Source organism: Heterodontus francisci, chromosome 31 (genome assembly GCF_036365525.1).
Source record: "Heterodontus francisci isolate sHetFra1 chromosome 31, sHetFra1.hap1, whole genome shotgun sequence".
In the NCBI taxonomy this organism is placed as follows: domain Eukaryota; kingdom Metazoa; phylum Chordata; class Chondrichthyes; order Heterodontiformes; family Heterodontidae; genus Heterodontus; species Heterodontus francisci.
The window spans coordinates 41,514,448-41,530,618 of record NC_090401.1 but is presented as its reverse complement, the minus strand read 5'-3'; the positions used below and the strand labels follow the sequence as shown (position 1 = coordinate 41,530,618).

Below are 16,171 nucleotides of genomic sequence, written 5' to 3'. Positions count from 1 at the left end.
CTATAAATAAGTAAATAAAATTGGACAGTACACAAGGCTGGTCTTATTCATCTGAATGTAACATTTTGTTGTGTTTCTTATTATTTTCTGCCAATTCTCTTCCCTCATCTTCTTATGAAGGCTCTTGTGTACAGTTTCAAGGTGAGTTCCCTCTGGTACCTCACCCAAGTTACCATTCTTCACGTAAACGCCCAGATAGTGAGGGCTTGAATTTAACTAAGGTGGACAGGGGGTGGGGAAAAAAAAAGATTCGATGCTTGGTGGCCCTAAGTGGGCATTACACCAGGAAGTTGAAAAGTAAGCAAGGCCCGGCCAATTTTAGCCATGGGGCTAATTATAAGATTGGCCAATCGCATTGATAGCAGACTGCCTGCCCACCTACACCACACAATTCCAGCACAAGACCTGGGCCATTATTTAAAGGTCTGTCAATACACCTCTTAAAGGGATTGACTCAATTTTAAGATTGCTTCTGGCTTCCAACATTATTTTGGTGTTTCTAGAAGATATCTGGAAAGTGGTGTAAGGTTGACACCCCCCCCACCCCCACCCCACCACCCTCCCTTCTCTGACACCTCCCTGGATGGTGTTTCTCACAGCAGTCAGGACCATGAAGGAAGGGCTCTTCCCACAAAATGGAAAGAGAATATCCAACAGTGTCAGCAGGAAAGCCTAGCCTGGAGATGGCAAAGAAAATCAGCTGCACAGGAAGTCCTGTATCCTGTGCTACAAGAGATTCAATGGCTACACTAGAACTGCTAGAAGCTACAGTATTCGAATGAGCAAAACACCTCGAATAATTGGAGATGTCATTGATTTAGTGTTTTGACAACTAATATTTTAATTCAAATATATACAGAGATTAGGATTTCTACATAAATTTACATTATACTAAGCTATCTGTACAGTTTTTCTGAATTAGTACATACATAATGTACACTGTACATATCCTGCGCTCAGCATGAACAGAATGTAAACATGTTATACAATGGTAAGGAATTAGCTTGAATGCATTTATGTCTTGACTTTAGTCTTGCTTGGAAGATGTGTTGCTTTCACATTTTAACGTAATGTACACTGTACACAATTCTGAAGCTCAAATTTTTAAGTGCGCAAATATTTGTCCGTTTGTTATACATTGCTGCAGAGTTCATTTGAATCTGTTTCTGTGTCATTACCATTGTCTCTGCAAAGGAGAAAATAAAAGAACAATGGCAAAAATTATTAACTCAGGGCAAGAAATTGTGTTGTAAGAGAACCACTTAATGCATACCAGCCTTATGGCCTCTCTATGTTTAACTAAACCATTTCAAGAAGGTGCAGTTCTGCCAGGTCTAGGTTCTTTGGTTACTGTGGAATTCTGCCTCCCCATCTCCCCTATCTATATTGTGTATTAGATTCTACATCAATTGCTACAGCCAAACTGTGCATGTGCAAACATGCCCAGTTCACTGAAAGTTGCAATTCATGTCCAATGAATGGTAAAATCCAGACAGGCCAGCGATGTAGTAGTCAGGTCAACCTATATGAAGCAGCATTTATTTGCTCTATCAGGACTTTGCTGGTTTTAATGACACCAGTGAAAACCACTGCTTTACGTTAGCCTCAGGCAACTCTGGTTAACAGGACGATTGCAAAAGCCAGGATAGCCACATTATGCAAAGCACCAAAATCACAGCAGAACTATAATTCTGTAGCTTAATGGTATCAAATCAATGTGTTTTCTTTGCTCTTGAGCCAACATAACATCAGAAAGTCTGATCTAAAGGTTAATTTGAAGCATTATCTCAATTACAGTGAGATACAATTGTAATCAGAACCTTATTCTCCACAAACGGTGCAGTGTATCTGGATTAAGTTTCTGATCATGTGTTACTTCTGAGGAATAGGCCAGTTCTTTCCCAGGCCACCAGTCAGGTCTACTTACAAAAGTAGAATGCTATATTGCACATTTTCCTACAATCATTGATATGTGGCAGAATTTTCGGGTGAAGAACATTCCCTCTTATATATGTCTACATAGGAGCAAAGGTTTTTTTTTAATGCAACCTGCAGGAAAAGTCCATTTTTTTTGATGTCATAACATCTTTCAATTTCTTATATATTCTGGTATGTAGACTGCCTAAATATTTACTTGAGAAATATTGGCCTTGATTTTGCAGCAAGTGAACAGTGTTCAAAGTTCATTGTACTTGCCCCAAGACTTTCTGTGGGCCTTTACATTGCGAGTTGTGGTTATTAGTCAAAACGGTACGGTGCCCTCTACTTTCTGGGAGCTGTGTGAACAGGGCAAGCAACGTTGTGACTCTTTAACTAATAATATTGAAGAATCCTTACTGAGACACGCAGAGTCTAAACCAGCAAGTATAAATTAGAATAGTTAATTCAATGTCAAATCATGTACAGAAAGTGAAATAAAGAGAGGGAAAGGGATGGTATTGAGAAAGAGAGAGAAAAGCGACAGAAAGAAAAAGTAAATTTTAACATTTCAATATTTTAAAATCTCCAATAATAATTAAAATCTGAAGGAATGAGACTCCACCATTGTAAAATTTATTTTTCAGTGTCAGAGAGGTTGTTTGCCAGTAATTAAGACTTATCACACTGTTAAAAATTCACTTTCTCCTGAATGCACAAGCCCTAACTTCTTCTGGTGTGTTTACTGGGTATCTACTGGGTAAGTACCGCTACTTCACGCTATTCTCTTTGTTTGAAAGCTGAGTCTCTCGGTGAGATGCTGTTACAGCGGAGCTTCAGGAGGAGCAGGGCAACGTGGACAGCAACTTCCTGATTTCTGCATTTAACTGCGCAAGTGCAGTCGCCAGAATTTCTGATAAATTTACAATTTAGTAACGGTGACCGCTGATAGCCTAGATTTTGCAATAAAAAATATGGTGAGGCTATCGTCTACTGAAGGCACTTGGAGTGGTGTTGGCACCAGAAACCCAGGAATTTTTCAGTTGTCCTCAGCCAAGGGGTCATGGAAGATGTCAGCAGGGATGGATAGAAAGGTAAAAGCAAGAATGAACTTGAAATTTCGTTATAAACTCACCGTAAATCTTCAAGTGCTTTCCTGTTCTTCATTCTAATCTCCTCATCAATAGGGTATAATTTAAAAATAATCAGTCCAAGTATAATTAGGAAAATGGGTGCTGGAGCAACCAACATCTTCAAGGTTAGGTGCACTGCATCAGGCTGGTCGCATCCCCGGGTTTGATAACCTGCAAAACTGCGGAAGAAAAAGCAAAGAGAAAATAGTTCCAGTAATTGCTTACTACTGTACCAGCCTGGTGACCAGATTGGCATCGCTGATGATATTGATAGTTTAAAAGAAATCTAGATCATTAAAAAAGACCATTGTCACTCATTCAAGAATTGACTGGATTTGCTGTCAAGCCCTTAACATTTGCTGAATTATACAATAGGGGTGGATAGATTATTCCCACAAAATATAGAAATAGATTGAGAAAATTTAACCTTTTTAACTGAACGTAAAGTGGAATAGATACAGTCAGTTCCCTGAATGTGTGGGTGCGTAGATCAATAAATTAACACTAAAGGTGGTCTGTCAGACATGTAGATAATGAGAAAGTACACTGGGCAAAATAAAAATCACGTGGCTCCATATAATACATTAGTTATTAATATTTACCAGCCACCGTGATTTTAATTGACATGGGATAAAGTAAGTTAATCTCCATGATATATATCTCTTACATTGCATAAACATAATGATGTAATGGAAAAACACACAAAAATATAATTTCACAGAGGTAATTTTGGAACCATTGTACAATCTATAGATTAATTCACATTTAAAATCTATTACTTCCAGCAATCATATTTATTTAGCCCAAGTAGAATACAAGTGGAACTGTGGGTTAAGATCTAAATTCCGCTTGTGCTGCTAACTCTACTTTTGCTTATGAGTTAACAGGTCAGCCCCTTAAGGTGTCTTTTTAGATTTGCTTTTGGGATGTGGGTGAAACTGTCTAAGCTGCATTTATTGCCCATCTCCAGTTCTCCTTCACAGCTCCACATTGTGTGCTTAATTATGAAAGTAAATCAAAAGTTCCTTACTCAAGGCTCAGTGTGGAGATTCCAAGGGACACTCCAGATGCAAACTTGGTGAAAAAGACATAGAAAGAGTAAAAAATTGCTTCATGTCCCACTGACTCTGGGTTCTTCAGCTTGAAATCATCAATAACATCAGGTAACATAGACCTGTTAAGAGGGTAAACAGGAATCTGTTTAGCATTGATAAACCAGAACAGTTAGAGAGATGACACAAGTTTTAATTACAATTTGTAACAGTAAAGTATCATGATATATTTGGAAATGGTGAAATCATTCTAAAAAACGGCACCAGGATAGAATTGTTATTTTTCATTTCATGCTGATTAACTATAATTATTGTGAACTCATAAACAGCACGATAATATTTTGCATACTGAAATATTCGTGTATAAAACTACACTGCAGGAATTGCTACATTTCACTAATATTCAGGCTTCTCCACTCATTGTTCACGATGTGCCAGTCATTGAGCAAACAGAAGGAAGAAAGGCTTTCATTTGTAGAGGTTTAAGTCGTAATTATCCCAATCAATAGCAGTTCCGAGATTTGTTTATCTATTTTATGTGCAAGAAATGTAATAGATGTCCATGAATATAGAATTAAGGCTCTGATTCTGAAACAAAATGTCAGCAATGATCATGTACACTAACGATTCTCTTCTCTGGGGAGGGAAAGGAATCAATATTCTTTAATTCAGTCAGTATGTTTATCTATGCAATGCATGCGCTCCTAAACTAATGGAAAGTATGAGGGGGTAGTATATGATGGATTCTCAGATCTCCCACTGTAACTTCAACACAAGATCAGTGGGAACTTTGGGAAAATTGCATAAATGACCATTTATACCATTTTGCCAAATTTTCGGCTGATCTCCCAACAAACTTACAGCAGGAGATTGTGAGAGGTCTGATTAGGAATATAGATCTCTCATGGCCCCATTCTGTTGCACTGCTGGGTCCTCAACACCCTCTGCTCTGCCAGTAAAGTTATTAGCAAAGAAATGAACGAAAAATATAGGTGACAGCACACTGGCTGTTAAAGTGCAATGTGCTCCATTTGGTGGCTTCACTTCTTTGTTGCACTGCAGATTTTTCACCAGGAAAACACAAACTGCAAAGTAACTGAGTCTTTGGTTTCTAGATTAAGTTCCTCAGTCGTTTGGAGTTCTGTAAAATACTTGCTTAAGCGGAATGACCAAGTCAGTGAAAGTAATTGTAAATTGCTGAGGAAATGTCACTTACCATGGCAACAGGAAAGCAGCTGCAACGCTTACTCCAGAGGCAAATGACACAACGTATGCTATGATTAGATTGCTCCTTACCAGAACGTTCAGGATAAGGAATGGGACAGCTGACTGAAAAGGCAATGAAAGAAAACATGCAGACATTAGAACACTGACCCTCCGAGACACTACTCAGGTGGCACTGTAAAAACGTACTGAGATTGCACAAAGAAGTACTGATCCAAAAATAACTGTTCTGGAGTTCTATACCTCCTTTGTAGCTTTGGCAACACCCAGAGACATTGGCCGGGGGGGTTTCTGCTTCTGCACTCACTGCCTTTGATTTTCCACCTATTCAAGTTCCGGCTAACAAAGTAGAAGTGGAAAACCTGGGCCATCGTCTAGAGTTAGAGAAATAAATAGGACACATCCTCCACCTCATGTAAACATACTCAGTAAACTGACCAATCCTGCACTGGATCATAAAGATAAAAGGAACTTCCTAGAATGCTGCTGACTTGCAAACTTGCAGTTTCTTTGTCCAGTGTAATATAATCACACATACAAATATAATTAAATCAGATCATTTGTCAGATTCAAAAATGTAACTGGGATTGACCAAGTAGTCAAACAAAGGTCCAGCATGTAGTCAATGGGTATGGCTGAGGCGACTACCCCTGTTGAGCTAAACACCAACAGTGAGGGTAATAAGAGCAAAATACTGTGCATGCTGAACTCTGAAATGAGAACAGAAAGTGCTGGAAATACTCAGCAGCTCTGGCAGCGTCTGTGGAGAGAGAAACAGAGTTAACGTTTCTGGTCTGTGACCCTTCATCAGAACTCTGTTTCTCTCGACACAGATGCTGCCAGATCTGCTGAGTATTTCCAACAATGAGGGTGATTAGTTTAACTTCAGTCACTGTGGCCCGGCAACTAGAAACAGACTCTTCGAAATAAGCAATGTGACCTGGCCATATTCTGAAAGAGGACATGTGGAAATCAATGCATTCCAAAGCAGTACTGGTTTCCACTTAGACAACCTGAACTGGTGACACAATGCAACACAATTCAAATCAATGTGAGTCCAGAGTACAGCCATCGAGTACAACATTGATGTATTTTTGGCTATGAACTTTTTATCTATATAGATAATAGGTCGTATGCTTCTTTGTGTGTTGATATTTTGGACGACTCCACTATGATGTTAAGATTGATTTGTTCAAAGTACATTACAAAGTTATCTAATTTACTTTTCAAAATACTTTCTGCTCAACATCCTCGTGCTGCACCTATTTGACATCAAATACAGGAGAACAGCAGAACTTGCCTGAAAATAAATCTTTCCTAAATCGGAAAGCAATAAAAAGCTTCCTGAAACGGTCGACACCGTTCCAAAATTCAGAGGAACATTCAAACCTGAACTGTTGTCAGATTTGAAATGCTTGGCCTTTTAAATATAACTGGCCCTTTGTCAATCTAGTGGCAATTTTATGCTCTCCCCCACGGTAGGTTTGGAGGCAGGGAGAGCATATAATTGCGTGGGCAATTGGGCAATTAATGCCCAATTAAGGGTCTCATCCCTCCACTGTTGGTATTAGCCCATGCAGGTTGCTTGCCAGCTTGGTGGGGGGGGGGGGGGGGCACAGGGGGTGGTCCCTCATTAAAAGGCACAGTGCCTGAACAAGGGACCAGACATCAGGAAGCGGGGTAATAAAAACAAGAAATGCTGGAACCACTCAGCAGGTCTGGCAGCATCTGTGGAAAGAGAAGCAGAGTTAACGTTTCGGGTCAGTGACCCTTCTTCGGAACAAGCAAATATTAGAAATGTCAAAGGTTATAAGCAAGTGAGCCGTGGGTGGGGCAAGAGATAACAAAGGAGAAGGTGTAGATTGGACCAGGCCACATAGCTGACCAAGAGGTCATGGAGCAAAGGCAAACAATATGTTAATAGTGTGTTGAAAGACAAAGCATTAGTACAGATAGGGTGTTAACAAACTGAAGATTGAACAACAGCAAGTACAAACATGAAAAAAAGTGGGTAAGCAAACTGAACAAACTACAATGAAATGAAATAAACAAAAGAAAAAAAATTGTAAAAAATGTCAAAAAAGAAAAAATAACTAAAAATAAAAGTAAAATGGGGGGCCTGTCATGCTCTGAAATTATTGAACTCAATGTTCAGTCCGGCAGGCTGTAATGTGCCTAATCGGAAAATGAGATGCTGTTCCTCGAGCTTGCGTTGATGTTCACTGGAACACTGCAGCAAGCCCAGGATAGAGATGTGAGCATGAGAGCAGGGGGGAGTGTTGAAATGGCAAGCAACCGGAAACTCAGGGTCCTGCTTGCGAACTGAGCGGAGGTGTTCCGCAAAGCGGTCACCCAGTCTGCGTTTGGTCTCCCTAATGTAGAGGGGACCACATTGTGAGCAGCGAATACAGTATACTACATTGAAAGAAGTACAAGTAAATCGCTGCTTCACCTGAAAGGAGTGTTTGGGGCCTGGGATAGTGAGGAGAGAGGAGGTAAATGAGCAGGTATTACACCTCCTGCGATTGCAGGGGAAGGTGCCATGGGACGGGGACGAGGTGGTGGGGGTAATGGAGGAGTAAACACTCCCCCCTGCTCTGATGCTCACATCTCTATCCTGGGCTTGCTGCGGTATTCCAGTGAACATCAACGCAAGCTTGAGGAACAGCATCTCATTTACCGATTAGGCACACTACAGCCTGCCGGACTGAACATTGATTTCAATAATTTCAGAGCATGAAAGGCCCCCCATTTTACTTTCATTTTTAGTTATTTTTTCCTTTTTCTTTTTTTACATTTTTTAACAATTTTTTTTCTTTTGTTTATTTCATATCATTGTAGTTTGTTCAGTTTGCTTACCCACTGTTTTTTTTTCATGTTTGTACTTGCTGCTGTTCAATCTTCAGTTCGTTAACACTCTATCTGTACTAATGCTTTGTCTTTCAACACACCATTAACATATTGTTTGCCTTTGCTCCATGACCTCTTGGTCAGCTATGTGGCCTGGTCCAATCTACACCTTCTCCTTTGTTATCTCTTGCCCCACCCCCACCTCACTTGCTTATAACCTTTTACATTTCTAATATTTGCTTGTTCCGAAGAAGGGTCACTGACCCGAAACGTTAACTCTGCTTCTCTTTCCACAGATGCTGCCAGATCTGCTGAGTGGTTCCAGCATTTCTTGTTTTTAGTTCAGATTTCCAGCATCCGCAGTATTTTGCTTTTATATCAGGAAGCGGGGTGTGGGGGGTCACTGAGAGTCACCCTCCCTGCCCTTTCTGTGGACACCCCCTACATCCCCGCCCCCACCCTGCAAAATCCCTCCCCGTCCTGACTTACCTGTGGCCTGGGTCCAGCACCTCCAGTAAGTACAGTACCAGCAGCGGCCACCGCCTCTGCAGTGGTACTGCTCAGTTCAAGAGCTGCCAGCTTCTGATTGGCCAGCAGCTGTCAAAGGGCGAGACTTCTGTCACTGAGGTTCTTGATCCCAGGAAAGGCCAAGTGCTGTCCACTTAAGTGCCTAATTGGAGGGCCTTCCCCAGAGGAGGCGACGCGGGGCTCTCACCGGCGTTTTTCCCAATGGTTGAGACCCTCGTTATCAAGATAAAATCCCAGCCTAAGTTTGTATTGAACGAGCTGGATTTGGTCCCAGATGTGTAAACACAGTATATTAATCCAGCATGCCACTTACACCCTGACAATTGTTTGAACAGATTTTTGAACGAGTAAATAATTTTGTTTAAAATTTAAAGCTGGCTTTCTTTCAGAACAGGACTGAAGATGGGCGAAGTGATGGAAGATATCATCTGGTAAGCAGAATTTCCAGCTGCCTGCACTGATGCAGGACGTGGGAAACTATCACGTAGATTTGGGCGCAGATGAGGAGACAAGACAGAGCAGCCGGAGAGACAATTATTTTCTGTGACCTACAACACAACCTTTTTTTTAAAGCTTGAGGCTGATGTGAGCTGGTGCAGGGAACAAAAGCTGTGCCTGACTGAGTAGGCCCAAGGCTCACTTGATAGCGAGCTTCGGGCCTCATTTACTTAGACTGCCGAGCTGCAGACACCTACTGGGAGTTCCCTGGCAGTTCACCCATTCTGGGCCACTGCGTCACAGGCAGAGGCTCTCTGGTAGCTCTTACAAAAGTGGGGAGCAATTGGGAGAGGGGTGCCCAGGAGGGCGGTTGAGGGAGCTATCAGGAGGGATGGGGAGGTGGGTAGGGCTGAGTGGTAACCAGCAGTGCTGCATAGATTAAATGTGGAGTCAGAAGGAGTATTCCTGCTCCACCCAGCTCCACATTCAGATAAATATGTTTTGAAAACGTATCTTTTTGGTGGCAGTCCATAGCAGTCCCTCTAAACGCCACTGGTTAGGCCACTTGTAGATCTGGTTTCCTGAACAAAGGTAGCCCAGGATCAACTGTGATCAGGCCAAACAGTTTAGTAAAAGGGGCATCAAACAGGTGCTAGGCCACTTATTTTAAAATGAAAAAGCCCAACACCTGTTTCAGCCATGGGTCCTCGCCTATATCAATATGGTGAGGGGTGCACTTCCAGCTCAGAGTGTGCATGTGCTCGCTGCACACCACAATGGACACTTTGGCCCTTGTTTTACCTGTATAATGGCACAACACCATTGAATTTCTAAGCCAAAATATTTGTTTAAATATATTATGTATCTATATATATAAAATTAAAAAGCAAATGTACAATCCGATGACCCAACTATATGCAAAGATTTGATATATATTCCATATATAGACAATGGCTAATGTTCAAAAGGGAGAAAAATCCAACTACTTTAACTTATGTATATTTCTTTAGTGCAACTGTACAATGATGGCTGTTGAGGATACATAAGCCTTCAATTCACTCAGCTGCAGTTAAACAGTGCCTTGACTCCTCGCACTTCATTAAAATAAACGGAATTCAACCTCTTTCCCTCTTCCCCCACCTCCCTAAAGTATTTTTTCCTGCCCTTCAAGTTTCTCCACTTTCCTATCTGGAGGTCTGACTCCTCACTGGGATACAGCTACGCAGGCACTAGTTGCCCTTTGCTGTCTTGCCCAAACAGCCATTATTTGTCAGTGAGAAATGACAGGCCCATTCGACCCAAGTCTTATACAATCTTCATAGTCCACAGAAACTCACTAGCCAGCAGGTTTTGCTGAAGAGCAATTGTAAGCTGGAGCTCTCACTGATTTATCCTGTCCTGAGCCCAGAGTCACTGCGGCAATTGCAGCACTGCCCTGGCGGAGGTTAATTTACCAGCACACAATGAGCGTCAAAAAAAGATTACACTTTCAAGTCTGGACTGCTAAACTGCTCACTTATCCCTAGATTAAATATTCCAGCAGAACAAATGATCACTACTTGAGCTGTCAATATTGCTTCTGCCGTATTTTCTCATCATTCACAACAAATGCTTCTGGCTTTTGTCAATAACTATTATCTCCACCAATACTAAAGCAGAAGATTTAAAGATGGCAGCCCTCAGAAGCAAACAATAAAACATCTCACCAGCCCGTCCGACATGTTTAAGCAGTGTGGTTAAACTTACCAAAATGCCAAAATACACAGCCGTTTTCTTGCCAAATCTGGTCAAAAACCATTGCCAAAAAGGGATGGTTAATGTTGCAGAAAGCTGAAAAACAGTGGAGATATTTCCCATTACATCATAGGATTGGATATGCTATGTTCAAATTCCATACAGCTGACTCCACCATAGGAATTTCATCTTCATTACAGCTTACCACATATTCATTTCTACAAAAGCACTCATATCTTTAAAAGACCCAAATGGGATAAGAATATGCTCATTAGAAAATGTCCATTTATTCATAATAGTATTGTCAGGGGCCTAATGTGTTCATAACGCCATGCTTATATTCACTTCAAAACTGGAGCAATTTTCTCCAAATGGACTATATGCAGTTCACTGAAGCATTTCCATTTTTGAGAAAACTATAATGGGATGAAAAGTAACAGTATCAATAAATGTAAAATTTTAACTATGCCTATGGAGAAGGTCACTCTCCAATCAGGTTGTTGGGTACATTCAGTGGCATTGCTCCTTTAGTGTTCATTGGTCAATGAAAAACTTTAACCTTCAGCCTGCCAAACCATAAAGACAAATTCAGTCCTAATATGGTCAGTCACATCTTGCAAAATACAGCATCATTTCCAGGCAACTTGTGGTGTGTCTGTGTGTGCTTAAGAGGGTATCCGGCACTATATTATTTAACGTTCAGAAGATGAACAGATTTTACCTATATTAACTTGTTGTAAGCTCATCTATAAAATGTAGGTGTCCCAAATAAAGTTTTACATGGCTTTTTTAATTAAAAAAAACTTAAGTTTCTCTTCACCCTGAAAATGTTGCCGATCATTTGAAAGGCTAGACCACAATAGATTTTGTTCAATACAATTTCCCCTTTCTTCTCATGACCGCGGGCTATACCCCACCTCTTAGAAAGGATCACTGTCTGCATCTCACCCTTTAGTTTCAATGCAATGGGTTTAACAGACACTAATACGCAGCATTCAAAAGGAGGCACCACCTTCCCCCCAGAACATCTCTAACCGCAACAAACTGATGCTGACAGTTACTTAGTAAATTTAACCAAATGCACTCTCCCTGGCAAAAGGCTCTTTGAAAAATAGGTTTTGTTCCAAAAACCCTGTGAGTGACATGACCATTATAAGACTATTACTGTTGAGACGTGATAATGAAGATCAGAATGTTGGAGGAGGACTAAACGGTGAAGGTCTCCAATTCTGTTCTGAGGAGTTTACACACAAGTGTTCATGCACTTTAGCAGCAAGCTGCCTCTGTCTCAGTGTCCCTTACCCTGAATTTGAATGATCTCTAGGGACCTTTATTCAATTTTGAATTCCATCAGCCACTTTTGAAACCTTTATTTTTACTGAAGTAAGTGTCTATCACTCAGTGAAATTTGTATAAAAGAATACACATGCACTTCTCCATATCACGATGCCTGGGAAACAGCTGAACAAAGACATTACTGTTCAGCTCAAGGACACACACACTCTATTCACATTTTACTATCTGGCCAGTACAAATGCTTTTAGTTACAATTGAAAGGAATGCTATTTGCTATGCAGAGTTGTTCATTATAATCTAAAGTTACTTAAGCAGCTTTAGAAGTTATAGAAATTTTGGGACTTCTATAGACAAAAATCTAATGAAGCAATACTCTTCAAATCTGTGCACTTTCTCTGCTGTTAAAATGATGCTTGTGTTTAGCCAGCAGCTGCATTTTTCTTGATCCAATGATTAAAGCTGCACGCCTGTGTCCAACTTTATATCCACCTTTTGTAAAGCATTATCCTCTCTATCTGACTATAGAAATACCCCAGCATACACTAGGGAGCAATTCTGATCAATAGCAGAGGATCAGTAAAACAGGCTCAGTTTCCTTGGATGATGTTTCTGGTGCATCCATTCAAGATTCGCATACTATTTGGAACGTTCTCATCTCCATGACTGCTGCCCGCACTCTGTCTCTGCCCATGGGAGTGCTATCTACTCCCACTAACGGAGACCTCAGGCAACGTCCTGGCTTCACCAGCATCAGTGCTGCCCGCACTCTGCCTCTACTCAGTTCCAATGTTTTTAATGACAATATCCGCAGCTTTCAAAAAAAAAGGCACTTCTCTCCCTCACACAGAAGACGCACTATCTCAGCAAATGCTGACAGTGACGCAGTAAACCTTAGACCAAAGTACTCCATGAGTAGAAGGATCTTTGGTCTCAGAAATATTAGAGAGACTTTTCAAATTAGAGTTTGGTAATTTCATTGCTGAAGATGCATCCAAGGAGCAGTTTTCTCTTGTTCCCTTCCGGCACCTCTCCCACACTCCTGGACAGTGTACACATGCATCTATTAGCTGATTCTTCCTTCACTGCCAACGAACAACATTTCTTATCATTCTGAATTGTAACAAAATTCTTACAAAGGGTTTGTACCCTAAACACTATCAGGTCTTTTCTCCTTTTGGTTGCTGACTGATCTGCTGTGTATTTATTCATTTTATTGATGTTTTTGTGGTGAGTGCCTCTTTGAATATTTTTCTACTTTTTTGCTCTAAATAGTCCAATCTGCACACTCTTCTTCCTGCTTACACCTACACAGTTCCTTACTCTAATTTGTTCTTTCCCATGACCTTGAAGCTATGGAATTCTTTATCTCCTTCAGCATTTCCTTTCTCCTACAATCTTCAGACCTTTAAAACTGAATCAGAGGTTCACCTAAATACCACTTCCTGATTTACTTCACCTCCAACTTTACATTGACTAATCTTTAGTTTCTCAATTAAAGTGATTATGAGAAGTGATAATGGAGATCTCACAGATGAAGTAGGACTAAGCTATAAAGGTTTCCAATACTGCTGCAAAGATCTAATGTTCATGCATCGCAACAACAAACTCACCACAGCACAAAGCTAGTGTGAAGTGTTATTCCTGTACAAAAAAAGTGTAGCTTACACACTTACCATGATAACCAGCAGTATATTCTGGAAGTCATTGGGGAATCCCAGTGTGTAGGAACAGTACAGTGCGTAATTCCCTTCCAGCAGCTAAAAGACGAGTAGTTCATATGTTTTTAAAAATAATTTGAAATACAAATCATGAATATATGATGGAAAACAACAAGTATCTGAACCTTAAAGCAGTACATTTCATTGTGGGAGAGTCAAATGTATAGCTGAAGCAATAAATTAAAAGTTGCCCAACTTCCCTTCACTCTTTCTCCTCCCACTTCATTTTAAAACTTGGAAAATAATTTAATATGCAAATCTTCAAACAAACACCCACCTTTTACTGCAGTAATCTATTTATAGGCGCGCCTGTTCCTCATGCAGTGTTGAATGAGGATTTGGCTGGCTAGTAACTCTTAGTTTCAGCAGTAATGCATTTGAACTTAGAATTAGTGCAACCATAGATTAGTTAAATGTGAATACCCAAGAATGTCACTAACACAGGAACATAAATAACTGTTGGGAATATTTGTGGTGAATGCTTAATTTATTTGTGTAATATTCCTGTGACTACTATTTTAACACAACTAGGATAGTGCCTAAAATACTGCCCCATCTCCAACTTCCCTTTCCTCTCAAAGTTTCTTGAACATTTGTCACCACTGCTCAGATCTGTGCTCGTTCTCACACAAGTCTCTGTTTGAATGACTAAAATCATATTTCCACCCCTCACACGGCACTGAAACAGTTCTAACCTCACAAATGACATTCGTTGTGACTGTGACCATGGTGCTTTATTCTTCCTTATTTTATGTGACCTTTCTGCAGTCTTCAACTTGATCAAAGACATTTGGAATTCGGTCGCAGATCAACCATGATGTCACTGAATGGCGGAACGGGCTTGAGGGGCTACTCCTGTTCCTATATTCCTACATCGTCGTAGTCTAACACCTCTCCTCCATCATCCAGCTCAGTGGGACTGCCCTCGCACACCAATCTGACTGTAGCCAGAGCCTCTCTAGCAGAACCTTGTCTTCCTACACTATCACCTTGGAAAGGCCCCATGGATTCACTCTTGCCCTCCACCTCATCTACATGCTGTCCCTTGGTGACATCATCCACAGGTCTGCTTGCACATTAATACTGATGACACCCAGTTCTACGTCTTCATCATCTCTCTCAACCCCTTTATAGCCTCTGCGCTATCAGACGTCTTGTCTGACATGCTGCCTTTGATGAGCTGTAATTTCTTCCAGCTAAACACTGGACAAGCCTAAGCTAAGGTCTTTGGCCCTCTGGCATAAGTGTCATACCCTCGTCCGACTCCATCCCACTCTTGGTCACTGTAACAGATGGAAACAGACTCTTTACAATATCAGCATCCTGTTTGGCATCGAGCTGATTGTTCAACCCCACATCTCTCCGTCACAAATACTGCACCAGCAGCCCTCCTATACATCACTTAACTGTCTCAGCCAACACGGAGACTGTTTAACATCTAAACTACACAGGATCATATTTAACAAGAACAATTTGAGACCCTTTTTTTGGACATTTTGTTCAGAAATATTATTCTTACCATAAAAGCCAATGACGTGAACAGGAAGCCAATGATCAGCTTCACATAAGGCCCGTGGCTCATTACGAGTTTCAATCCCTTCCAAAAGGAGTATGATTTCTGTGCCTTTCTGTTGCGGGGCTCTAGAGACAAAAATAAAGCTTATAACTAAAAAGAAGTTAAAACCAGTTGTACAATGAAATTCTTGAAGTACTGATACATAATTTTCTTCCGTGTTATTTTAAAGCAGTATAATTTAGCATGTGTTAAACATTCATATGTATGTGCTGATTGTAATTTCTCTCCTAATACAACTCACTTGTACTTTTATCCCAATACAACCCCTTAGAAATTACTACACTAGATCTTGAAAACCATTTCTCCAGTTCTACAAAATTAACAGCAATCTATTAGGACATAAAAGATGATTAAAGTTATGCAGATAAAATAGTCTGGTATTTTAGAATTCTACAGTGATGACGACAACATTGAAATGAGTTCTCTAATGAGGTGAAATATTAAGCAAGTTCTACTGTCCTGTACTGCTCCTTAACACACGAATCTCTGATTGTAAATGGTTATTAGCATCTGGAAATGATTTGTTTGTCTTCTTTCCGCTCATCTCAGGATCAGGAAGTAATGTGATTATCTAAGTATGATGTTGTAATTCAGGAGCAGGAAACAAGCTCAGATAAGTTTGCAAACACAACGCAATAACGTACATTATGTGAAAATTCATCAAAACACTTGCTAGCAGTGTCATGTTGTGAAAGTAATACCTGG

General features: G+C 40.5%; 1 protein-coding gene across 2 annotated transcripts in view; it reads right to left on the bottom strand.

Annotated features, from left to right (window-relative positions):
• Window positions 1-816: 816 nt before the first annotated feature.
• mfsd2ab (MFSD2 lysolipid transporter A, lysophospholipid b) overlaps window positions 817-16,171 on the bottom strand; it is a 52,660-nt gene continuing 37,305 nt past the window's right edge. For both annotated transcript variants that reach the window (XM_068011376.1, XM_068011377.1), the window contains exons 8-14: window positions 15,410-15,531; window positions 13,846-13,929; window positions 10,889-10,972; window positions 5,319-5,431; window positions 4,081-4,224; window positions 3,053-3,229; window positions 817-1,186 (exon numbers count right to left, since the gene is read on the bottom strand). In XM_068011376.1, coding sequence (XP_067867477.1) covers window positions 1,132-1,186; window positions 3,053-3,229; window positions 4,081-4,224; window positions 5,319-5,431; window positions 10,889-10,972; window positions 13,846-13,929; window positions 15,410-15,531 — 779 coding nt within the window. In that variant the 3' untranslated portion in view covers window positions 817-1,131. The remainder of the gene's footprint in view (window positions 1,187-3,052; window positions 3,230-4,080; window positions 4,225-5,318; window positions 5,432-10,888; window positions 10,973-13,845; window positions 13,930-15,409; window positions 15,532-16,171) is intronic.